Below are 27,324 nucleotides of genomic sequence, written 5' to 3'. Positions count from 1 at the left end.
AAATATCAAGAAAAGAAGAGAAGGATGTTCTGTTTGTAGCTTCGGCAAAGCAGCACACAAATGATGCAACCATGATTTTTTGATGTACCAGGATCAAGCTACTGGTAAAATCAGCAACATCTTGCGATCACCTAACACCTAACAGAGATGAGGATGGTAACTAGAACCAATGTTTCCTTGCAAAACCGTTCACCATTACTTCCACATAATGCTTTCAACAGTTTTTAAGTTCTGAAACTGAAATGTCATTTCAAACCGCTTCCGGTCAGTTGATCGCATCAAATCTAACCACCATTACAGAAGAGTAGCTGAATTTTCTGAAACTGTCTTAAGGGAAGATGACAGTCAATTCTCAAGTCACTGCATGTATCAGGGGCAGCAATGTTTAAACGCTTTCGGTTTCCGAAGAGATGAATTGCGAAGTTGTTAGAAGTTCTGCTCTCGTACACCTCTACGCTTCTGGCTGATCAAAACTGTGGGTACGTTAACGCCGCAGCAGCTGAATTGGAAAGGGAACAAGAAAAATAATTATGTAATTAGAGAGCAAATCATGGGTATTACAGAAGTGGCATCTAATCAAGAGAGGACAAAATAGATAACAGTAGACATTCAGCTCCAAGATATAAACTATATTGGCTAACATGCAGAACAAATGAATTATCTGAACTGGGGATCAGATTATTGGGACAACTGAATTTCTGAACTGACCACCATGGTATGAAATGGAATCTGACAATTCGGATCAAGCTAAGAATCTGTCAAGGACTGCTAAATCCTATGTGGCACTATGAATACTACAGAAATGAAAACGAGACTATTGCCATTCAAAAGCTTCTGGTTATTTTTTCAGAAAGGCAAAACTTACATCAAGCACGACTTGGCTAAAGTGTAAAAAACAGAAAAGAAAGAAGAGGATAGCATAGGGAGCAACTATGCAAAACTACAGGATTTCTCTGAACAACTGGGCTACGGAAAACAACAGCCAAGTGACATTTCATGTTGTCAGTGTGACACTCTGATCTACTGAAAATCTGTCATGCGGACTTTTTTTTAACTGTTTTGTTTGCATAACAAATTCAGAACTATAGCACTACCGTAAGCTATGGACTATGTTGCAAAATTTGCTATCCACACTACCATTACACGCTGAAAACTCTATACATCTCACATGCTGAAATGGTGAGAAGCAGATAACAAGTGCTGCACACACTACTGCGAAAGCTGCAGAGTTCTCACCTGGTGATCCGGTGGTGTAGACGATGATTTGCATGGGATCTTCGTTATTAGGCAGGTTTGTGACAAGCGGGATCACGCGCGCATTGTAGCCGGCCCGCACGCCCAACGTGATGTTCTCGTCATGCTCAAGGCGCGCCACCTGGGCCCTCAGGTTGGCTACGGAGTTGTCGTGGGAGAAGAATGAAGGCCAGTCGTCACTAACAGGGTTCCCATCATCGCCCAACCAAAAATGCCAGATCCTCCGCTCCGGATTCTGATGCATGCGCCGCCTCCTGAACAGGCCACGCCTTACACGAATCTGTTGCAATGGAACACTTGTTTAATAACTGAATGAACAAGTCTGAATACACATTGTTCTGAGAAAGAAATGTTCAGAGATAAAAGTCTTTACGGATTTCTCAGAAATGTCAGAAACAATACGCTTGTGATCCGGTAAGAAATGACCACGATCCAATCCCTCAAATACACATCATGACAAAGAACTCCAACAGTTACTTCAACTAAGACTTTCACATCATGAGTTTATGACAGAGCAATTCGTAAAGTCACCACAATCCAGAACAGACAACAATTTCTGTATAAGTGGTAGGAAATGGGAACGCAAATATGATTAATGTGATCAATAACTGCATCGTAACAAATGCAGAGGCGCAAGAATACAAGAAACCGTAACTATTGCTAACTAGGATCGATAACTTTTGAGAGACTGCTCACCGTTAACTTGTCATGAGCAAGAATTAACAGGTTCAGACTTCTCTCGGAACAGGTGATGAGTTTCAGTAAGTTCAGACTTTAGGATTGCGGCCAGGAGAATGCAATAATCAGATTGGGGAGTTGTTGCGAAAATCAACGCGAAGAAGAAACATCCACGCTTAGAAGGTGTTCCGAGTAACCCGTTCGCGGGATGAACGCGAGGAGCCGAGGAGTTGAAAGGAGAAGGGATGGCGAACTCACCGGAGGTTGAGGTGGAGGCGGAGGCGGAAGGGGCAGCGGATCATGGGTCGACGGGATGGCCTCGACCATCCACTGCATCATCGTGGTCCCGTCGCCGTTCCTGACATCGACGGTGACGAGCTTGTTCCAGTAGCGGCGCCTGCCGTTGGCGCGGAGGCAGCGCTGGTCGTCGTTGTGCAAGCGGACGTAGTGGCCGGCCTCCACCCTATAGGGCGTCCACATGAAGGAAGGGTCCAGGTTCGGCAAGTTGTAGTCGCGCTGGACGGCGCGGACGCCGCGGTGGCCTGACGGGGGAACCTCATCCTCGTGCGCGACCGCGAGGTACCGGCCGTAGGCGGCGCCCTGGAGGAGGAGGAGGTCGTTGCCCCCTCCTTCGACGGGCCAGCGGTCCACCTTCCACACCGCGTTCAGGGAGGGGACGGCGCCGAGCGGGCGCAGGGAGACGTGGATCCCGTCCTCGTCGGCGTGGACGTACTTGTTGTCCCGCGCGCGGCTCCGCAGCCGCACGAAGCCCCCGATGGGGAAGAGGTCCATCGCAGAGACTGCCGGCGCCGGCAACTGCTGACGACCGGCGGCGCGCTGCATTTTCGGAGGGGATTGGGACGGGGAGGGGGAAGCGAGAGGCGAGAGGCGAGAGGGGAGAGCAGAGCAGGTGTTCGTTGGGATGGGACGGTTACGTTTGGGTTTGGGCGCCACGAAAAGGCGGAGGTGGGTATTTCAAGTTCAAGGCGTGGCTTCTGGAGTCTGGGACTCGCGAGCGCAGGTCGGTTGCGCTCGTGCCTCCTTTCACCGACATGTGGGGCCACTGCTGGGCCCGGATACGAGGCGGCCAGCTGGCGCCTCCCTCAGTCGCCAGCTGGCGAATACGCCTTGGCTGCTGCTGCGAACTCAGTTGGGCCGTTGGGCGTGGCGACTGGCGAGACCCATCGCGGCGGCGGCATCACGAGCTCAGGCGTCAGGATCAGCAAGGAGAGCTTACACCGGCCCCGCGGCCGGACGCGCTCACCAAGTTCACCGGCGTCTACCACGAGTGGTTCCCCTGGTGTGAGCAAGGCAACGAGGGTTTCGTCGCGCGCCGGCATGCTGGGCTTACCGCGACGCCACCAACGGCATACAGCCTGTTCGGGAGGCCGTAAACAATCGTGGATTATTTACTGCTGGCTGGTTTGGTGTGAGAGAAAAACACTGTTCCTGACTGGAAATTTACGATCGTTTACGAGCAAACGATGAGGCTGACGTTTGACTAATAAGTCGACCTGTGATCTGTGTTGCAAACTTTGCAATTGTTATTTCTTGTGGCGTTCCATGCATATGATGGTTTTTACCGTTTTGCTGGAGCTACGGAAGAAAACATCGATGTGGTATTGTGTGACGCGTTTTTTTCTTTTTCGGTCACGCAAAATGTTTGCACGTCTTTGTATTAAGTACACAACAGGTCTTAGCGGCGTCTTAATGGTCATAAGAGTAGTACATGGACTCTCGGACCCTCCCTAATGCACTGAAAATTACGGTATTACATTCGACACTGATCAACCTAACTTGCTGTGCCGGCTAGGAAGCCTATGCCCGGGCTGCCGAGCGGCGACGGCGCTACTTGCGCGCACCCATGTCACCCGGGCTGCCCATCGGCTGGCGAGCAGATGACCGGCGGGCTGTTTCGTGGAGGAGGGGAAGGGGAGGGAGAGGCGAGAGCAGAGCAGGTGTTCGTTGGGACGGGACGGTTACGTTTTGGGGCTCCACGCCAAGGGCCAAAGCGGAGGCGGGGTATTTCAGCTTGGAGCCGATGGGCGATGGCTTCTGGAGCTCTCAGCTCTGCACTCGGGTCGGTTGGTTGCACTCGGCCTCCTTCCACTGACATGTGGGACAATTGCTGGGCCCAGATACGATCGTCAGCGCTCCAACCAATCCAGTCCAGCTGGCAAATACGCCTGCTGCTCATGCTGCTGCGAACTCACCAAGAACTACTCCTCCCTCCGTCCCTTGATCTAATTTTTTATGCTAGTTTTTTTTTTAAATAATTTGAATAGATTTGTAAACAATATTGGTAATATTTGTATATCAAATAAACGTATTATAAAATATAACTAAATAATTTATTTAAAGAATACTTATTATACACCACAAATATTAGTAACTAGCTTTTCTGCAGTGCTGCGAACTCAGCAAGGAGAGCAATGGCCAAGGCCCAGACTTCACAGTCACAGAATCACAGTTCATCCAGCCCTGGCCTGGGCTACCCGCGGCCGCACGAGCTCACCGATCCCACCGGCCGACCGACGTCTACCACGAGTGGCAGCAATGTGTTATTTTGCCATCGCGCTTTTTGCCTGGTTGGACTGTCGCTTGTTTGGCAATTCTGTTGAGATTAGAGACTGGATCAATAGAAATGAAATGCATGCTGTACTAGAGGCAGTGAGTTGCAATTTTGGCTGAATTTGTTCTCTCAGAATTTCGTCTCTATTAAGAAAAAATGATTTACTGTGATACGAGATACATTGTGATAAGAGAGACAAAAATCTGAGAGAATTTGATTAAAGAGCACCAAGTATCCGCTTGGAAGCCATGCTCGTGCCATCACTGATCCAGATGCTTCATTGTCATCAACCCCGTCCACATATCCTTCTTGCCCTAGCCTTCCTATCAGCTGTCGCACGTCGCCGTACGGCTGCAGGCTCGCAAGCGACCCCAGCTGCGTAGATCAAGAGATCTCCCACGCGGTTGATCATGCCACCACCGATCCGCACTCACCGTTGAGAGCCTGATGACGACCTAATTGTTCTTGCCACGTCGACGACCGACAACTCAAAATTGGAGATGGGATTCCTGTTGAATCAATGATTCATCTCTTTAGAGACTGCAGATTCACCAAGCGCCTGTGGAGTGAGATTGCTGCATGGCTTGCAAACATGCAACTGCACCCAAATGCCTGGCCACCTAGTGAGACGGTGGAGAAATGGTGGACGACTACGCCAAATAGGAAAGGCCTCTGCTCCCTGGTCACCTTGAAAAGAATGCCAGGCTGTTTGAACACACATAATGTACAAACTTCAGGGTGCTATAGAAAATAAAAGATGAGGCGAGGCTGTGGATTATGGCAGGAGCAAAGCACCTCTCTTTGTTGTGTGCATCATCACTCTCTCTGTGACCGTTAGCTCTCCTTTAGTTCTTTTTCTTTGTTGTTGCACCTTAGGACCGTGACTTGGGTCTCTCGGTGGGTTTCAACTCTAGCCTATCCCAACCTACTTGGGACTGAAAGGCTACGTTGTTGTTGTTGTTGCACCTTAGAGGTGTTTCATTGTTGGTTTCTAGAGTTGTTATCGTGCCCTTTTGGTTTCCATTCTTTTTTAATATAGCGCGCAGCTCCTAGCTAGTTCATTTAAAAAAACTACTGTAAGAAGGTTGCACGATACTTGATTGAATCAAGGTTGTCCACCAGTTGGTTAGGTTCCTTGCGGTGGAATTTGTCCATCCGTATTTAAATTCTCGATTTGATATGGGTGCTCACATTTTTCTGGATTTATTCCAGATTTAACGGCGTTGTGCTTTAGTGGTAGGCGACGTTCCCGTCGACAGCGAGGCGTCTGTGTTGACTTCGTCAATCTCGAGATGTGCTGGCACAGTCTTTCGGATGTGCTCATAGGAGTAGGGTTTGCATACATGTGTTCATAGGGATGAGTTTGCGTGCGTATCGTGAGCGTCTACGTCTGTACTCGTGTAATTCGTAAAAAAAAAAGAGACATCATTTCTCAAGAAGCTATCTTTTACCTTATTCATATGCAGCTATTTGTTGCTACAGACCGGCAGTGGGGGGAACTCTTGGGGTGCGTTTGTTTGCCTGCACCATGGCCGGCCATGCCCTGTAGGTGCAACCAGAGCTGTTTGATTGCCTGGTCCATTCTGCCAGACAGGCCCGCACGATACGTAAAGCAGCGAAGATGCTGCATCCCACATTCCCACGGAACGAGATTTTCTTTCGTTTCTCACGGGCCAGGCTCGTCGCGATCAACGAAAGGACGCTGCCATCACCTCCCTTACCATCACCGCCTCCTTTTCCCTTCCTCACTCGACCTTCAGGAACCGCCGGAGCTGCCAGCGCCTCCTCCGTCGAGCGGGCCGCCGCCCCTGCCAAGCTCTGCCCCTGCCCACAGCTGAGGGCAGATCTGGTGGCGGCGCTCGTCCTCCTTCAACGACGATGGCGTCACTGCCATGGCTACGCCTCCTCTCTCAGCGACGACAGGAGCCTCCAGATCCGGTGCCGCCTGTCCTCCTTCAACCATGCTCCATCCCGACTCCTTCCTGATTGGCCTCTTCCCCATAATCGGCGGTGACCCTCTCCCCCGATGTAGCAACTCCGGCTTGATCGGATCTGGGTGGTCCCCTGGCTACCGGCTGCCACCGCTAGCGCGGCACTCCACGGCCGGCCGGCCGGCCCCCGGTCACCGCGGACGCAGCCATGCAGGCCCTGCAGGCCGCGGGCGCGGGCCACGGGCGCCACCACGTAGGGCCAGTGCTGGACGGCGCGGGCGCTCTGCTCCCCGACCACCTCCCTCTCCGACAACGAGCTCCGGGCCTAGCCGCAGCGAGCTCCAGCGTGGTTGCAGTTACACGGGGAAGAGTATAGTTTTCCAAACGGGCGCACTGCCACTACACGGCGGTAGCTATACATCAGATATGGTGTCACTGCCGTGCCATACCATGTAGTGTCACCGTGCCCAGACTCTGGCCCGGCCCAGGCACGGCACTAAAGCCCTCAGATAGTGCCGTGCCGTGTCACAGGGCATGGCAGTCCAGCGGACTAGTACCGTGCATTGGCACTAAAATCACATCACCACTTCAACAGATTAGAATCAAAAGAACAGTTCAAAAACAAACTTGAAATCTGATGAATCTGAAATCACAAAGAAGAAAACACAAGACAGAGATAACAAAATACCAAATTAAAGGAGTTGTGCAATGGCTGCCTTATTAAAAACATGTCTAGGTAAAACCCACCCTTGTGAGAAACCCTAGACAGGAAAAAGGAGTGCAACCAGCTCCATAAGTTCAATTGTTCATTACATCCACAACCAAAGGTCCAAAGCATCCAAGTCTTAAGATTACAGAACCATTACATAAATGACTAATCAAGATAAAGTTGATCAAAGGCCTCCTCGAGCTCCTTATCCTCCACCATATGCTGTAGCCTTGTCTCTGTAGCTTTTCGGTCCTTGATGCATGTGAGTGCCTTCACAGTTTCAGGGTTCAGCCTCCGCCACCGGTCTTCAATGATCCTGCCGGTGGTACTAAAAGTAGCTTCAGAAAAAATAGTAGAAACAGGCACACTGAAAACATCTCTAGCAAAGGTAGAAAGAACTGTATATATTAGTTTATGCTGATGTCACCAGTTCAAGATGTTGAAGTCATCATCCATCTGGCTAACTGTGTCACAGTCCAGATAAACTGAAAGTTTAGAACCAGTGTTAGATGAACTTGCTGCATGTAACAAAGTAGTAGCAGGAATAGTCCTGGACATATCAAGATTAGGAGGAAGAGAAGAACAGCCAGCTCCAAGCAAACCACCACCATCATCATCATCATCATCATCATATATCTTAGCCCAAGCTATTCTTTTCTTACCAGATAGGCTTGGAGGGTCAGGCCTTTTCGCCCTAACAGAGCCATACAAATCATCATACTTATGATACAGTTTGAAAAGAAGAGTTCTAGTTTCCACCATCTTATTAGAATAATCAGCATCAGTAAGCAAATTTAACTTTCTAAGAACTTTGTTAAAACCTTTAATTTTAGCTCTTGGATCCAAGATAAATGCAATGCAGTAAAGTTCAGGTATGGTTCTCCAATATTTATTGTACTTATCAATTATAGGTTGGACAACAGTTCTAATATGCTCATTATTTTGATACCTATGTAGGTGTATAGTAATCTTAACAATATGATGAACCATAAGTGTGGTAGTAGGATAGTACACACCAGACAAAGCAATTGTTGAGTCATAAAACAGTTCAAGGAATTTTAGTATTTTAGTTGCTATAGCCCAATGCTCATGAGTCAAAAGAAAGGGGTCACCTCTTTTTCTAGGATAATTAGACTCAATGAAAGTATGAAAAGTTTCCTTGAGTGGTAGCAAATGCCTAAGCATCAGGTAGGTAGAGTTCCACCTAACCTCCATGTCCAATCCAAACTTCTTAGGTCTAATACCAGATGCCATGCAATAGCTCTTATATGCAGCAACTCTCTAGTTAGAAGAGTTAATGAATGATATAGCAGTTCTAAAAGCATCAAGCATAGGACTAACAGCAACCAGAGCCTCTTTAACAATCAGGTTTATGATATGACAAGCACAGCGTTGATGCAAAAATAGATCAGCACCCAAATATTCTCTAAGTACAGGTTTCAGTTTATCCATAGCTTTAGTATTAGCAGAGCCATTGTCCAAAGTAACAGAAAAAACCTTCTTCAATATACCATAATCATTAAGCACATTACTAACACGTTCAACAATGTTATCAGCATTATGTGATACATCAATAAGCCTTAAGCCAAGCACCCTTTTTTCAAGTTGCCAATCAGCATTAATGTAATGACCAACAACACTCAAATAATCTTCTTTTGCATTTCCAGACCAGATATCAGAGGTAATAGCAACAGATGAAATGACATTACTCTTCAAATCATCAATCAAATGATCACGCTTTTCATTAAAGTACTTAAAAAGATCTCTAGCTGTAGTTTGCTTAGAAACAGTTGTGTACCTAAGGTTATTAATAGTTTTTATGTAATCTTCCCAGGCCTCAGTTTCACTAAGACGGAGGGGAAGATCTAACCTAGCAAGCAAACGAACAAGCTGAACATGAGCAACCTCAGCCAAATACTCCCAATTACACATAGTACCGTCCTTATTGAAAGTAATGTGGGACTGAGCCATGCGACATTTCTCACGCTTCTTAGGGCAAGAGTCTTGATGACGGAGAAGGTGGCCAGTCCCAAATCTAGAGTACGCAGAATACTCCTTACGGCAGTGAAGACACCGAGCGCCATACCTGACAACCTTACCATTTACCTTCTTGGTGAGCTTCTCGAAATCTTCCCAGCATACTGAGGTAGAAGGGCGGTTAGGCCTACTGCTGGAGCCGTCATCAGCAGCGGTGTTGTCCTGGACGGTGCCGCCGGTGTTGGGGGCGTCAGTGTCGTCAACGGGAAGTGGGTCAGCAGCAGTACGGCCGTAGAGTTCCTCGGCAGCACGACGGCCGAAGAGCTCCTCGGCATCCCTAGCGACATCGTCCTTGTCGTCTCCGATCATCCCGCAGAGGCGCAGCTCGTCGTTGATGGTCATGGAGAGACCGATGTCCTCCTACTCATCCGACATCTCGTCGTTGCCGGCCTTCGGTCCCTCAACGCCAATGCCTACCAAAACCAAGAACAACAAGAACACCTAGGGTTAATAGAAGATCATGAAGAAATCTAGAAGAAGAACAAAAACGAACAGATCTAGGGTTACGACTCACCTCTCTTGATGGGGCACCAGAGACAACGGCGACGATGACGTCGCAGAGACCCGACACCCTGGTACCTCAATGCATCAGAGCGGAGCCCCGATGATGCTGGACTCCGGCGAGGTCGATGAGAGCGACGAGACAGAGACGAAGATGAACGGTGGTGGATCTCGACGAGAAAGCTACATCGACGGTCAGGGAGAAGGAAGAGTGGTGTAGAAGTGTTGTGTGCCCGTGCTAGCAACCGCCGCCTTAACCAGCCACCGGACGGCGAGAAGAAGAGAGGAGAGCGGCTTGGGTTTCAGTCGATGGGAGAGCTTGATGCGGCCATGCGACTAGAATGGGGACGGAATGAGCTAGGGTTTGGAAAGGTGGGGAGCCAGGAGCGACGGCTGGCTTATAAAGCCGTCCCACCCGACCCCTAGATCCAACGGTCAGCAGGCGGGGGGGGCTCCATCCAACGGCTTGAGGCCGTGCCGGCCGTTGAAGCGGGCCGTGCCCATGCCGTGCCATCGTGCTGGCATCGTGGTCCAGGCACGGGCATGGGGCCGTGCCGTGCTTGGCATGGGCACGGTAGCTGCCGGGCCGGACCGTTTTCGTACCAGGCCAATTCGTACCGTGCTTGTGTCGGCCCAGCGGGCTTGGCCCATTTGGAAAACTTTAGGGAAGAGCATAGCTGCGCCATGTCTACGACGTGTTTGTGCAAATGTCTCAAAGGAATGGCGGTAGCAGAAGGGAAGAGGAAAGGGGTAACTCTACTCATGAGCTGATGCAAGGTAATCGTATTTGCTCGTGCAGCCTACCAAACAATGTCCTACCCTCACTCTGGCTTAGTCTCGTACAGGAAAACAAACAGGAGTAGTTGCATCGGATGAGCATGTCCCAATCTAACCAGGCTCTAGCTAGCCACATGAGCCACCCGGCAAACTAACAGACCCTTTGATCTTTCCAAAAAGCAGCCAACCAAGTGAAACTAGCGTTGCCAATCTTAACCACAATTGTTGCCCACAAGTCTTTTATCGTTAGCAGCGGCAGTACAAACAGTAGCAGTCTAGCTGCTGCTAGTACATATCCGGTGCTTCCACCCCTTTAATTCCCATGCTCCCAATCGAAAAAAAAATCATCCAGATGTATCCAAAAGATTCTAACAAAAATATGGATGGATAGATGATGAAAAGCTCTATGTTCATGTAAAATTTGAGATGCAACAAAAAACTATATAAGGAGATAAAAAAAATAAAATCAGCACCGTGTTGATTTCATTTTTTATCTTCTCGCATAGATTTTTGTTATATCTCAAATTTTATATACACATAACTTTTCATCGTCTATCTATTCATAATTTTGTTGGAACTTTTTGGACACATTTGGGAGCTCTGGATATGTACTCTAGCTGCTGCAGCATGCGGGCAGTCCCTGATATAGATGGACCATAAACCCACAAATGTGAACGAGTCAAGATGGCAACGGGTACGTACCCGATGGGTACTGGACACCCGTACCCGCACCCGCCAGATCAAAATCTTACCCGTCGGGTTACCCGTACCCGCAGGCGGGTAGAAAATTCATTCTATACCCGCACCCGACGGGTAATTCTTACCCGACGGGTAACCTGCACCCAACAATATACCCGAGTTCACACACCAAAATATAATAGCTTCCAGCAAAACAAATCAATAATAGAGCAGCAAAACAGAAATATATTCAGGTTAAGCTAGTTGAAATAGATCAGATGCCTCATCGGTTCATTCCAAATATGCTTATATGAGGATTAGGGTTTGAGGGAGTTCTGGAATATATATACTCATATGCTTATATGGGCCAAATATGGGCTATATACTTATATGGGCTAAAATTGCAGAGGTTGGATATTATTTATGCGGGTTTTTTTTACCCGCGGGTATGGGTAGTATACACCCACACCTGTACCCGCATACCCGATGGGTACAAGAATTCGTCCAATAACGTACCCGTGGGTGCAAAATGTCTTCCATACCCGCCTTCTTATCGGGTAAAACCCGTCGGGTACTTGGGTTTTGGGTACCCGTTGCCATCTTGATGAACGAGGCCCTGACTTGCCATTAGCCTGTTCGGTTGGCTGGTTTGTATCGTTGCTGGTTCGTGAAGAAGTACTGCTGGCTGGTTTGTGTGAGAGAAAAATACTATTCCGGCTGAAAATTTACGATCGTTTACGACAAGCCACAGCCAAATGAACTGGCTCATATTGATGAGTCTAATCAGGTCAACGCATTTCCCAGTTGATTCTCCTGGATTGAATGTTTGATGCGGCTGACAGCCTCGTCTTAAGTTTGGAGGCCACGCCGAGAGGCCGAGACGGCCGCCATTGCGGTGTTCGGTTGTTCTGCTCTAGATCAGACTCACTCGGACAGGTGGACCCACAGGTCACACAATAGACCTATGCAGCACGGATACCCGCCAGCTGACAGGGCATGTACTCGGTGGACCGCTGCCCCCAGAGGTGGATACCCGTGCATCCCATCGGCACCGGAAGGTCCCTAGCTCTGTCCCTTTTCGTGACTAGAGAGACGGAGAAGAAGTACCTCCACAACTCAAAGTGGGGCTCGATCTCCAGATATCCTTCGCACATCGAGATAAAAGGCCGCGATGTGCTGGATCCCATTGGGATTCAGGTGCTACAGCTCGATCTGATAATGGTGCAGCAATCCCCAGAAGATCGGGTGGGGAGGAATCGTGAGTCCGCGCTCATGGAAGGGTGCGAAGGACACGATGTAGCCATCGAGCAACGCCAACACCTCCTCACGACTGGGCACGAGCCACTCTACCATGTCGGTTCTCCCACGGAGAAGACCACGCTTGACGAGGCCCTCCATGTGCACGTGGGTGACGTCGAAGCGATACCATGACTCCATGGGAAGCAAGGGTGGAAGAACAAGAGCTTTGCTGGCGGCGGAAGAGCGAGGGCAAGAAATCCGGGCGCTGGCGGTGGAGAAGCGGAGAAGACGAGGCTATGATCAGGCATATCAGACATGAAGGGAAAGGCCCCTATTTATAGGGGAAGATGGAGCGAGAGGCTAACCGTCTGCCTAGGTCAACGTGCCTGCCACACCCATCACTTCACCTCTCCGAGAATCGTGCACATGCCACCTCTGGCTGCTCCCTCGAAGGGTGCACTGGATGACGGTTCACCCCCTCAGTGGGTCAAAAACCGCCGCAGGTAACGAGGGATATGGAGCTAAAAATGCTCCCACGGCTCATTAAGGCCTACGAGTTCGTAAGTTGGCCCACCAATAGGCTCACAACTACTCCAGGCACCTTTAGAGTGAGGGGGGTAAGGGATGGGCCCGCTAGCGACCAATACCCGGGTGCACGAGAGCCACGGGCATCTCGTCCCATATTCGAGTCTTAGGCGGTGCACAGCCCATGGTTTTTTCTCGAACAAAGGCAATGAGCCCTTGGGACTGATCAAACGGACCCAAGAACTATATGAACTGGCCATCAGGAATTTGGAGTCGGTCACCAGCTAACCCATGTTGGACCCCACGGACGGAAAGCTAGGGCCCCACTCGGACTAGCCCTTTAATAGCTCACCGAGCATCATGATTCGACCATTGAGGAAAACAAGGCATGGCTCAGCCCCTCTGTTTTGTCGAAAAACGCTTGAGGGAGGACGATCACAAGACAAGCTGACCCCTCGACTGGACCCCTGCTACACGCGGGGGCTTGAGAGAAGTTGGACTCGCAAGGAGACCGAGGACGCAGCCGCATATCAAGGGCAGATCAATCAGATCCTAGGGAGGGATCGGAATCAAGAGAAATCTTTACCAACCCCCCGAACCCCGTAGGTGCATGCTCTCAAGAGTCCAATCACAACAGAAAGGAATCACAACCCTACCAAGATAGCCCATGGGCCACAAAGGGAGATCAGGGCCCTCAGAGTCCTTCCATCTGAAAAAACCTTCAAAGGAGTATCCTACTCCTCCGGAGGCTCGGGGGCAACTGTCGGGTATCGATATTAGGGATACCTAGAAGAAGGAGGCTGACGGCTGGAACGCTGACTCACCCGCATGGCCAAGAGCATATTTTGGTCTCGCCTAACCTCGAAGGTATGAGCTCCGTCTTGCCCAATCCTGAGGGCGTGGGCTCTGTCTCGCTCGATCCTGAGGGCACGGGCACTGTCTCGCTAGACCCCTCGGGTGTGGTCTTCGCCTCACCTGGCCCCAAGGGCGTGGGCTCCATGTCACCCAACCCTAAGGGCATGGGCTCCATGTCACCCAACCCTAAGGGCGTGGGCTCCATGTCAGACCCCTCGAAGGGGGATTCCTCCTCGCTCGACGAGGGTTCGTACCGCCTCTAGCCACTATGGTTCTAAGAGTATGAACCCAGAGTCAAACTTCTGACACCAGAAAGGGAGTAGGCATGCATTGACATGACCTACGGCCACAATGTGCCATACCTGAGGACTCACGTGAAAGGTCCTAATGACTAGAGGGGGTGAATAGCCTATAAAAATTTCTACAACAGCACTAAACAAAATGGTTAGACAATTATGAGGTGAAGCAAATATTGCGCTAGCCTACTAAAATGCAAGCCACCTATCACAATTCTAGTCTCTATGATCTCTAGGCACACAAAAGCTATGTCACTACACTAACTTAGTGAGCTCTCAATGACTAACTAAAGAGACTCACTAACCACTAGATACGACACAAGCTAGCTCTCAAAACTAATTACACTAAAGAGCTTAGCTACACTATGAACGTAAATACACAAGTGGTTGAGATGTTTATACCACCGTGTAGAGAAGTGTGCCAATCACAAGATGAAGCCAATCAATTACAATAGAGTCCCGGTGACAAGAGGTGACAATGATTTTTCATCGAGATTCACTTGCTTGCCGGCAAGCTACTCCCCGTTGTGGCGATACACTCACTTGGAGGTTCACGCGCTAATTGGCATCACACGTCAAACCCTCAATAGGGTGCAGCACAACCAACACAAGATGAGGATCACACAAGCCACGAGTAATCCACTAGAGTATGTTTTGGCTCTCCACCGAGGAAAGGTCAAGAACCCCTCATAATCACTACGATCAGAGCTAGAGACAAGCACCTTCCTCCGCTCGATGATCCTTGATGCACCAAACCGTCTAGGTGGTGGCAACCACCAAGAGTAACAAGCGAAACCCATAGCAAAACATGAACACCAAGTGCCTCTAGATGCAATCACTCAAGCAATGCACTTGGATTCACTCCTAATCTCACAAAGATGATAAATCTATGATGGAGATGAGTGGGAAGGCTTTGGCTAAGCTCACAATATTGTTTTGTCAATGTAAATGGCCAAAAGCAAAAGCTTGAGCTGGCCATGGGGCTTAAATAGAAGCCCCCACGAAATAGAGTCGTTGGGCTCTCACTGCAGCCCAACTCGGGGTGACCGGATGCACCACCTTCAGCGTCCGGCCATAGATCCGTTGCCATGTGTCCCCCTTAGTTCAACCTCAGTTGCTGAACACCAATGGCTAGTTCACTTTGCACCACGTATTAAGTAACGACCGGACACGCCAGTCGTGAGACCGAATGCGCCGGTGCATAGTGAGTCCATGCGCGGGCCCAAACTACTAAGCACTGACTGGACGCGCTGCTCCCTACAGCTACCGCGCGTAAACGATGATCGGACGCGTCTGGTCCTCACACACCATGCGTACTACCTTGCGTCAACGTACATCAGCCCTGACCGGACGCAGGCCCTATGGGTCCGATCACAAAGACTATGCAGCATCCGGTCGCATTCCAACCGAACCCGAGCGTGCTTGCTTCACAATAAATGACCGGACGCACCTAGTGCCGAGTCCGGTCATACCGAAAACCGCATCTGATTAGTGAAAGGTTCCTCCTCCACTTCACCAACTTTGCCACCCTTGCTCAAATATGCCAACCACCAAGTGTGTCACCTTGTGTACGTGTGTTAGCATATTTTCACAAACATTTTCAAGGGTGTTAGCTCTCCACTAGATTTAAATGCATATGGAATAAGTTAGAGCATCTAGTGGCACTTTAATAACCGCATTTCAATATGAGTTTTACCCCTCTTGATAGTATGGCTATCGATCCTAAATGTGATCACACTCGCTAAGTGTCTCGATCACTAAACCAAAAAGCTCCTATCAAGTTTCACCTGTGCCTTGAGCTTTTTGTTTTTCTCTTTCTTTTCCAAGACGAGCACTTGATCATCACCATGGTCACACCATCATCATGATCTTCACCACTTGCTCCATTACTTGGAATGTGCTATCTATCTTATGATCACTTTGATAAACTAGGTTAGCACTTAGAGTTTCATCAATTTACCAAAACCAAACTAGAGCTTTCATCACGTCGCCAATAGTGTCAGGCACGCTGGCGCTATGCTACCTAATCCCTGTATGACTTCCGTCAGGGGTACCTATTGAATATGCTGCCCGCCAAGATGGAATGGGGCGCCACGACCGGTTGACAATGCCCGCGTGTAGCGCCAGTGACAAACAGGGTCGTGATGTGGAGCCATCCTCGTCATCATCTACAGGACCAGCGGGACCCACTTAAAGGAGATGAAGGGTGCCGCGACCTCTGAGGCCTTCCTCCTCCTCGCTTTTCTCTCTCTCTCTCTCTCTCTCTCTCGTGTAACCTATGCCTTCCTCTTCATCTATAAAAGGGGAAGCAGGACGCTCCATAGAAGGGAGGAAAAAATGGCTCAATGAGCTCAACTAGACTCAACTCCATTCGATCCTTCCATTAGAGACTTGGGACCTTCTCCCTCTCTCGCCCGTTTGTAACCCCTACTACAAACAAGTGCCGGTTACATGAGTAGCCTCAAACTGGATGTAGGGACATTTCTCGAACTAGTATAAACCCTTGTATCCTCCGAGCACACCATCCGGGCCAAACGCACAAACACAAATTTACTAGTTGGTGATTCGAAACACCAACAGTAGTAATGGCTCAGTAACCTTAGATGCTGACCCCAAGTCTTCTGCTGAAAATAGCTAAAGATCGACTGCATCAAGATCGACTGCATCAAGACCTTGCAACACTATCTAGGAACCATTGTAGGGTATGGCCAACCATTTGTGTTCCCAATGGATTTGCATGGGGCTGAAGGCTTGAAGCCAATCCATACCAATAATTGCGTCAAACGTTGTCAAATCAAGAATCCTTAAGTTGGAACAGAAGTTGCAGTTGTCCACTGACCACTGAACAGACTGAAGAGAGCCAAGACTGTGCAAATATCCACCACCAGCTATTTGTACTTGAGCCGATTGAGAGACCTGCTGATGTTGCTGCAGTTGTGATACAAGCTTAGAGCTAACGAAAGAAGTTGAGCTGTGAGAGTCGACCAACAAAACAACAAGCACGCCAGCAATAGTGCCCCATAATCGGATTGTGCAAGATGACGGAGAACCTCCAGAGGCTGCCTTGGACATGGCAAGACATAACTGCTCATATGTGCATGTTGATGGTTCAGAAGAGGAATAAAAAACATCATCAGAGACCGACTCCCACATAATCTCAACGGCATGTAACACTTCCTAGGAGCATTTGTGGTCCTTGCTCCATTTCATGCCATATTTGAAGCATAATCCCAATGCTCGCCTATAGGACTTGATGGCCGCCAACTTAGAATCAGAAGCAGGTAATGGAGCTACTAGTTGGGTGCTGGTCTTATGTGGACAAGGTGTTAGATTGATCTCTAATCCTAACTAGACCCAACAGCCCAGTTGGGCCTTTGATTCGTGCCCTGATCAGGAGTGCCTAGCCCACCATGGCTGGAGGACCCCTATCACACTGCGCTATAAAAAGAGGTGGGGGTCAACGGCTCTTATCATGAGGTTTACCTAAGTTGTGCTCTCCACCGACACCAAAACCTTAATTTGATCTAGAGGAGCGCAGCCAGTGACGGAAAGCCACTAGCCGCACCGCCTCTACATCTGCACCAAGGGCTCCCACGATGCCGGACTATACTGCGCCACCACCGTCTTCACTGTCGGTCACCACTGCTCATCACAGTCCTCTTCCCCAAACGTCACTGCCCTAGCGCAGACACCGACTCCATGGCGGATGCGAGCGGATCCTCCTCTGTGGTGTCAGGTTCGACACGTTCCTCCACTCTTCCCTCTAATCTCTGTCTAGAACATGTACTAGGACATGCTACCTATTTACATGAAGTACCTAGCGAGATCTATGCCCCTAGTGATCCTATAAGTTCAACAATGGTATCGGAGCCTGGTCCCTTAGGTGTAGATCTTGGCAGAGGTGTTAGAAAAGAAAGAAAGGTCAAATCCGGTTCGGATCTGAGAAGACAAAGGGTTCAATTGAACCCTAACCCTAACTAGGTTAAGGAAAGGAGAAGAAGAAGAGGGTTTCGGCCTTAAGAACATAAGAGCCAAACCCTAAACCCGTGAAGACTTCACGGGGAAGATAAACAGTGAAATGCTAACAAGAAAAGAAAACCCTAACCCTAGATCCCCAATCGGTTGAATCCGAGAATAACAAAAGAAAGAAGCAAATCAGAGGGGGATGTTGGGGAAGGGGAGGCCTACCTTGCCGCTGCATAGCGCTGCTGCCTCACCGGCGCGTGGGGAGAAGAAGGCCGAGCCAGGGGCGCTGCTCACCGGGCTCCGGCCAAAGCGGCGCCGCGGCCAGGCCGCACGCCGGTGAGGTGGCCGGCGACGGCACCATTGCTCCACCATTTCGCCCGCTTGACTCGCTCGGACTGTGGCTGTGCTATGAGGAGGAGAGTGGCGAAGAGAGAGAGAGCAAAGAAGAAAATGATGATTAGGGTTTGGGAATGGCGGCCGACGAGGGGTTTTGATATCTCGAAGTAGATGCCCGACCGTCCGATGCTGGATGAACGGACGAGCGTGATAGGGCCAGCGATCGGCCCAGGCAGGAGCGTGTGGGCGGGTGGCTTTGCCGGCCCAGGCCCAGGTTGCAGCCTGGGAGGCACAACACGCGCGTCATGGGAGTTGGGCTGGGCCGTTTTGCCGGCTGGGTCGAATGAACAGTGCTGAAATGAATCAGTTTTTTCTTTTTTCTTTTTCCAGTAAATATATATTTCTTGGAAAATGAATAAATGGCTTAAAGAAAATAGAAAAGAGAATTTTTCTGTGGGTAAAATTCACTAAATTGAGATTTATTTTCCGCTGCGTATTTAAAGATGTTATTTTCATTATTAAATTCGAACCAACGGGAGAATTTAATTTTGAAAAATGGATATGTTTTGGCTTATTATAAAATTGTTATTATTTTGACCAACGTTGATTAATGGCAATATCATGATGAGTTTTTGTCATGCATTAATTCTATTTCTGCCCAATAGTGATGTATAATTAATATAGAGGGCAATTGTATATTTTAATTTTGATCAACGTTGGAACTAAGGCATGCAATTATTGTTATTATTTATGTTCTCACTCTATATAAATTGTGTTTTCAGGCGGATACAACTTGATGGGTTGTATCAAAGAGATCCCCGCTCTCAAAGGTGATAACTACATGTAGTGGAAGAAAAAGATAGACCTAGCCTTCATCTTGGCTGAGGTGGACTGGGTAGTCACCTCACCGTGTCCCACTGAGCCTGTGGCACCGGTTTGGGAGACAAACAAGGCTAATGCCGCTTGTGCCACTAGAGAGAGAGATTTTGCATCCCAAAGAATGTCCTATGACCTTGAGCATAGGAAGTGGGTCACTGCCAACAAGAAATGTATGGCTATGATAAAGAACACGATTAAGCCTGCAATTGTGGATCAATCCCAGAGTGTGACACCATCACCGAGTACCTCGAAAGAATAAAGAGTTAGTTCACTGGCTCTTCAAAGACATATGCTACCCAGCTGATAAAGCAGCTGGTAACAGAGAGGTACTCAGGTAATGGTGGCATAAGAGAGCACATACTAAGGACGAGCAATTTGGCATCCAAGCTAAAACCAATGGATCTGACTCTCAAGGAAGAGTTCCTTATTCATCTGATTTTTGCTTCCTTGCCAAAAGAGTTTGACACTTTTGTTGTCAACTACAATATACAACCCGAGAAATAGGACATGGAGAGGCTCATGGCTATGTGTGTGCAAGAGGAGGAGAGAATGAAAGCTGCCAATGGTGGCACTATCAATTATGTGAAAGACAACAAGAAAAAGAATAATAATGCTAACTTCTCAAAGCCAAAGGGAAAGGGTCCCATGCTGCATCAGCCTCTACAGAACAAGTTCACATTAGAGAAAGACCAGTGTCTCTATTGCAAGAAGATAGGACATTATAAGAAAGATAGTCCCGATTACTTAAAGATGATCATGGTAAAGAAAGGTGAGAACATTATTACGTTCATAAATAAATCCCTGTATGTACAGTATTCGAATCTAGTTGGTGGATTGACTCAAGTGCAACTATTCATGTTGCTAATTCTCTATAGGGATTCCGTTCAACGAGGACTATGCAAAGAAGCGAAAGACACGTTAAAGTTGCAAATGGAGTCCGAGCAGATGTTGAAGCCGTTGGCGATCTTTCTCTAGAGCTTGCTGATGGTTTCACACTTTTACTTAGAGATGTACTATATATTCCCTCTCTACAGAGAAATTTGATTAGTGTTTCATGCTTGGACAATGATGGATATGATTGCCATTTTGGAAATGGCAAATGTAAGATAACATTTAATAATACATGTGTTGGTCTTGCTATCTTACAAAATGAGCTTTATTTGTTATCACTACGTGATGATGTAAATATTGTATGCGATGATGGGAACGTTGCATGCGACAATGAGAATGTATCCTCGTTTGTGGATGTAAACAGAAAATGAAAGAGAGCTCACGATGCGTTGTCGAAATTATGGCACTGTCGTTTAGGCCATATTTTGAGGGGGAAAATAGAAAGACTAGTTAAGAATGATATTCTTCCTCCATTAGAGCTCTTAGATTTAGAACAATGAAGAGAATGCATAAAAAGAAAGTATGTAAAGAAAATTAAGAAAGATGCCAAACGAAGCGCAGGAATTTTACAGATTATTCACACATACATCTGTGGTCCGTTTCCTGTAAAGAGTGTGGATGGTTATGATTTATTCATAACATTCACAGATGATTACTCCCGTTATGGCTACATTTATCCAATCAAATAAAGAACAGAAGCATTGGATAAATTTAAGATATTTAAGGCAAAAGTTGAAAACCAACACAATTTAAAGATTAAGATAGTCAGGTTCGACCGTGGGGGGAGTACTACGGTCGGCATGCCCCATATGGTCAAGTTCCTGGACCTTTTGCAAGGTTCTTGTAGGAGAATGGCATAGTAGCCCAGTATTCTACACCGGGCGAACCTCAGCAGAATGGAGTAGCTGAAAGACGCAATCGTACCCTAATGGATATGGTGCGCAGTATGATAAGTTACTCCACCTTACCGTTGAGCCTGTGGATGGAGGCGTTAAAACCGCCATTCATATTCTCAATAGAGTACCAAGTAAGTCGGTGCCCAAAACAGCATATGAGTTGTGGATAGGAAGAGTACCCTCACTAAACCACTTACGTATGTGGAGGAGTCCTGCTGAGGCTAAAGTATTTAACCCAAACATTAGGAAACTAGATCCCAAAATAGTACGTTGCCATTTCATTGGCTACCCAGAAAAGTCAAAAGGTTTTCGTTTCTACTGTCCAAAGAGACATACAAAGTTTGTGGAAACAAGACATGGTGTCTTTCTAGAGGATAAAATGATGAGGGGGAGCATGGTAGCTCGAGAAATTGACCTTGAAGAGAAGCGGGTGTATACACCCACTCTGATGATTCATGAGCAATTTTTCTCACTACCTACGTCACTGCACTAACAGTGCAAGATACTGTGGTGCCAGCACATGTTGTTATTCTGCTTGTGGCAACAATGAATGATGATGAGAAACCTGTTCTTCAGGATCCTATAGAACCTATTGCCACAAATGAGGGGGAGCAACAACAACCTCAAACAGAAGATGTGCCAAATGTGGAGGCCCCTAGAAGGTCTCAAAGAGTTAGAAAATCAGCTATTCCTGCTGATTATGAAGTGTACAGCACTGAGGAATTTCAAATGGAGTATGATCCCACCTCATTTGAAGAAGCCATGAGAAGTGGTCATTCATGAAAGTGGCTTGAGGCCATGGAAGATGAAATGAAATCTATGAATGCTAATAAAGTTTAGGACTTGGAAATAACTCCTAAAGGAGCCAAAACAGTAGGCTATAAATAGGTCTACAAAACAAAACTACTCTCAAGGGAATATAGAGAGATATAAAGCACGACTTCTGGCAAAAGGCTTTACGCAAAAAGAAGAGATTAATTACAATGAGACCTTTTCTCCAGTCTCATGTAAGGATTCCTTCATAATTATAATGGCATTAGTGACACATTATGATTTAGAATTACATTAGATGGATGTAAAGACGACATTTCTCAACGGTGACTTGGAGGAAAATATTTACATGGCACAACCAAAAGGTTTTGTCATGGAAGGAAAAGAACGAATGGGATGCCACCTAAAGAAATCTATTTATGGATTAAAACAAGCTTCAAGACAAAGGTACTTGAAGTTTGATCAGACAACAAGGAATTTTGGGTTTAAAGAGAATGTTGAGGACAATTGTGTTTATGCAAAGTTTAAAAATGGGAAGTTTATCTTCCTTGTCCTGTATGTGGACGATATCTTACTTGCTAGTAGTGATGTCAGTCTACTACTGGAGACAAAGAAGTTTTTGGCCTTAAAATTTGATATGAAAGATCTTGGTGAAGCTTCGTTTGTTGTAGGGATCGAGATTCACCTAGATAGAAGTAAATGGGTATTAGGACTGTCACAAAAGGCATACATAGAAAAAATCTTAAAGAAATTTAGTATGCACAAATGTAGTCCCTCACCTGCTCCTATAGTCAAGGGAGACAGATATGGGAATTTTCAATGCCCCAGGAACCATTATGAGATTGATCAAATGAAAGCGGTTCCATATGCTTTAGCTGTCGAAAGCTTGCAATATGCTCAAGTGTGTATGCATCTTGACTTGGCATTTGTTACCGGGTTACTTGGCAGATTCTAGAGCAATCCTAGAACAGAACACTAGACATTAGTAAAGAAAGTCTTGCGTTATTTACAAGGAACGAAAGGCCTCATGATGATGTATAGAAGATCTAATTCACTCCATATAGTGAGATATTTAGATTCTGATTATGCGGGAGATGATAAAAAATCCACGTCTGGATATGTATTCACTCTCACGGGGGGAGCTATTTCATGGAAAAGCTCAAAGCAAACTGTCACTACATCGTCCACAATGTATGCCGAGTTTGTAGCGTGTTATGAGGCAACGGGGCAGGTGAATTGGCTAAAGAAGTTCATATCCGGTTTGAAGGTGGTTGACGACATCTATAGACCACTTAAGTTATACTGCGATAATAATCTGACAGTACAGTATGCTCACAATAATAAGTCAAGTGGTGCTGCCAAACACATTGATATAAAGTATTATGTTGTGAAAGATAAAGTCTGGGATCATGTCATAAGTCTTGAGCATATAAGTACCGAAAAGATGCTCGTGGATCCGCTTACAAAAGGATTACCACCCAATGTGTTTAGAGAACATGTAGACAGCATGGGTTTAAGGGAAAGCCTATAATTCCTGAACAAAAGAAGGCCCAAAAGTTAAGTATCTATTTCAGAACAGAGTGGTGTGTTGTAGCTGTTAAATCTATCAGCAATTGACCGTGACGATAAAACATGCTCTATGGGCTAATCTGTAATGAAATGAACAAAAGTAAATGATATGAAAATGAAAGATGGAAGAAGATCAATGGGAGATTGTTAGATTGATCTCTAATCCTAACTGGACCCAACGGCCCAGTTGGGCCTTTGATTCGCGTCCTGATCGGGGGCGCTCAGCCCACCATAGCTGGAGGGTCCCTGTCACACTACGCTATAAAAAGAGGTGGGGGCCGGTGACTCTTATCACGAGGTTGACCTGAGCCGTGCTCCCCACTGACACCAAAACCCTAATCCGATCTAGAGGGGTGCAGCTAGTGACGGGAAGCCACCAGCCGCGCCGCCTCTGCATCTGCACCGAAGGGCTCCCACGACGCTGGACTGCACTGCGCTGCCACCGGTCTTCACTGCCGGTCGCCACTGCTCATCACCGTCCTCTTCCCCAACCGTCGCTGCCCTAGCGCAGACACCGACTCCATGGTGGATGCTAGCGGATCCTCCTCTGCGGTGTCAGGTTTGACATGTTCCTCCACTCTTCCCTCTAATCTCTGTCTAGAACATGTACTAGGACATGCTACCTATTTACATGAAGTACCCGACGAGATCTACGCCCCTAGTGATCCTATAAATTCAACACAAGGAAGTGGAGGCGGTGGCAATGGCAAGGCTATGCGTAGATTGGCCGCAACCTTATTTGATGAAGACCAATCACCATGACGAGAAAACTGTGGCGTAAACACCGAGCCCGCCTCCTCCTGCAACATAGCAACGGTACAAGCAATATCTAGATCCTTGGGGTGCAAAACTAACATAATTGCTTTGATATCTGCTCGCAGGCCATCAATGAAACACATGGTGTAAACACATGGGATCAGTGGATTGAGAGTAAGCCTTCAGCTGATCAATAAGCTCGGTGAATTGCTTGACATAGTCGGCCACAGAGGTAGTTTGTTTGGCTTGAAAAAGCTGGCGAATGAGAAGTTCCTTTTGATCGCGGTCGAAACGATCATGAAGGAGGCGGCAAAAGGCTTGCCAATCGGAGAAATCGAGCTCGGGTTCGATGGATAGAAACCAACGAGCTACTGTGCTATCAAGATATTGTTTGGCAATTCGAATCTAGAGCGAAGGGTGAACATTGTACATCTCAAAATGGTCAGTATAGAGGGAGCGCCAGTGACGAGGATTATCACCATCGAAACGAGGGAATGACAGCTTGGGAAGACGACCGGTGGCGTGTGGTACGGTGGGGTTAGCGGCAACAACAAGGTCATGGTGGACGGGAGGGGGGATGGGTGGAGGCCTAGGAGGTGGCATCGGTGGAGGCGGGCGGATGCGTGGCGGCGTGCAAGGATTAGGATGTAGTGGCGGTGGTGGAGGAAACACGAAACCAGGCGGATCAACCGGAGGAGCGGTGAAAGGCTTACCCATGGTCGGGACATGCTTCTAGGTCGTGACGACCCTGGATCCCATATCTCGTGTAGTCGTTTCGACGCCGGGCCCCTTGGGCGATTTGATGTCGGAGCCAAAAACAACATTTGCGGCCGCCAGAGTTGGATGACGGAGAAGACCGGCGCTGCGAGGCATATTGTCGAACACCACCCGGTTGCACTTGGAGTCTATTTTCTCGACACACATCCAGACGTCATCCAGAACACCCTCCATGTCCGAGCGCCACGCCGCTAGGTCCGCCATCGCTTTCTCGAGCGCCGCCACCCTCTCATCGCTATCATCGGTCATGTGGGCGACGTGGAGGGCTTCGAGCTCGGTGAAGCGATTGGAGAACTCGGTGTCGCAGTCGACATAGCTGGCTTCGAGGGCAGTGAGTCGCTGCTCCAACGCGGTGGCGGTGGAGGCTACCACCGATGTGGCCGCCGCTTGGTGGGCTGCTAGCAGGTCGAAGCGTTCGTCGACTGTCGCGGTGCGAGCTGCCGAGGCGCTGTCCTGGTCGGCAAATCGACGGTCGAGGTCGTCGAATCGGCTGTTCATGGTGTCCAGGATGAGCTTGTGGGCAGGATCCATGGCACTACGATGGCGTTGAAGACGGGTATAGTTATGGTGAGGGAGATGGGGTTCCAGAATCGAAGGAATCCGATACCAATTGTCAGCAGCAAGGAGGGATGGGGATGCAGAGGAATCGGAATCGCGATTGGAAGCACAGCAAGAGGTGGGAACCAGACGATGAGTGCTTAGCAAGAAGAACAATAGTGTTTTACAATTCTGTTCGATTCCCTCTTCCTCTCCACAATGAATCACTTATACGCTCAGCTCACCCTCTCCATCTCTCTACTGGCTGGACCATACTAGGCCGCAGTACCTTGTGTTGGGCATCCTGGGTCGGCGCACTCCTGGGCTCGATGACCCGGACTGCTCCTCAGCTTCCCCACCGGATTGGCGCACTCCTGGGCTCAACAATCCGGTCTGTTCAGCAGCTTCTCCATCGGGCTGGCGCACTCCTAGGCTCGACGGCTCGATTGGCTTGTCTTGCTTCTGGTGCTCGCCATCTTGGTTAGCATTGGTGCTAACAGTGACGTCGCTGCCGCGCTTGCCGGCGATGCGTGTGTGTGTGTGCAAAGCGACGGCGGGTGCGTGGTGAAGTGTGTGCAGCCTGGCGGCGATGGTGTGGAGATGGCGTGCGTGTGCAGCAGGGCGGCGGTGTGTTGCGATGGAGATTCTCGGCCTGTTCGCTGGTTGGTTTCTAAGCTGGTTTGGGCTAGTTTATTGTGAGAGGAAAACTTGTTGGCTGGCTGGTTTGGGCTGGTTGAAACCAACAAGCGAATAGGCTGTCTATGTGTTGAGAGGAAGGAAGTGCTCTCTTTTTATAGGCCAGGGCTAGGGTAGCGCAGGCTTGAGGCGGTGCCCAGGATGCGCCGCCATCAATCTGTTGAGGAGGAGCGTCGCGCGGCTGAGACGCACGGGCGCGCGGGCGACGCCGTATTTCAAATTTTGAATTGTCTTGGTAATCCAGCACGTGGCCCACCAATTTGGAGAAGCAGATCTAGGGGGTGTTTGGTTCTTTAGTCCTAAAATTCATGTCATATTGAATATTTAAAATACTAATAAAGAGCATTAAATATAGATTAATTATAAAACCAATTACATAGATGGAGGCTAATTTGCGAGACGATTTTTAAGCCTAATTAATCTATCATTAGCACATGTTTACCGTAGCACCATGTTGTCAAATCATGGACTAATTAGGCTTAAAAGATTCGTCTCGCAAATTAGTCGTAAGTTGTGTAATTAGTTTCATAATTAGTCTATATTTAATATTCCATATATGTGTCTAAGCATTCGATGTGACATAAATTTTAGAAGCGCCGGTAGAGGCCTTAATTTACCTTGCTAGCTGACTGATGGGCCCAACTAGATACGCTGGCATGTATGCGTGAGCTTTCTAGAAGCTTCATCATTTTAGAGGCGGTGGCGTCATTTCCACACGTGTGGTGAGCGCTGAACCGCGGTATCGCCGCCCACGTATAGAAAACTAGCAGCTTCTAAAACATTCTCGACCAGCCCAGGTACAACACGTGCCGTTACAACGGTGTATTTTACGTATACTATACGTATGTAGGCTGGCTTCAGAGATGTACGTGTGTAGACTTGTTAGCTTTCAAGGAAGAAGCTAACATACACATGCCCACGTACATGCTTGCATGGCCATGCATAAATCACTTCTTGGAGGCCCATAATTAAGATAATAATCTTGAAGTACCCGGCCTTGCATGCTGGAGCAAACCGGGCAAAATAATTTACAATTCTTGTGCCACAACGACCGTGTATTTGTACCCGTCTTTGTACACGTATACGCCGGGCAATGGGCTTAATTAGCAACACACTAATTATTTTATTCAAAAGTTTATCAAAGGCCTGAAAGTCTTGGCAAGCCACACGTGTGTGCCATTATTCGGATATGGGCCAT

At 48.0% G+C, this 27,324-nt stretch overlaps 1 protein-coding gene across 1 annotated transcript; it reads right to left on the bottom strand.

The window, feature by feature from the left end:
* Positions 1-278: 278 nt before the first annotated feature.
* LOC136526969 (uncharacterized) lies at positions 279-2,784 on the bottom strand. The gene is made up of 3 exons (XM_066519546.1): positions 2,191-2,784; positions 1,237-1,534; positions 279-499 (listed from the first exon to the last, which is right to left on the bottom strand). Exons 1-3 carry the CDS (start codon positions 2,773-2,775, stop codon positions 468-470), a joined length of 915 nt encoding a protein of 304 aa, XP_066375643.1. The 5' UTR covers positions 2,776-2,784; the 3' UTR covers positions 279-467.
* Between the last annotated feature and the right edge of the window lie 24,540 nt (positions 2,785-27,324).

Source organism: Miscanthus floridulus, chromosome 19 (genome assembly GCF_019320115.1).
Source record: "Miscanthus floridulus cultivar M001 chromosome 19, ASM1932011v1, whole genome shotgun sequence".
Classification (NCBI taxonomy): Eukaryota; Viridiplantae; Streptophyta; class Magnoliopsida; order Poales; family Poaceae; genus Miscanthus; species Miscanthus floridulus.
Note: the sequence above shows the minus strand (reverse complement) of the source record. Positions and strands in the feature narration are given on the sequence as shown.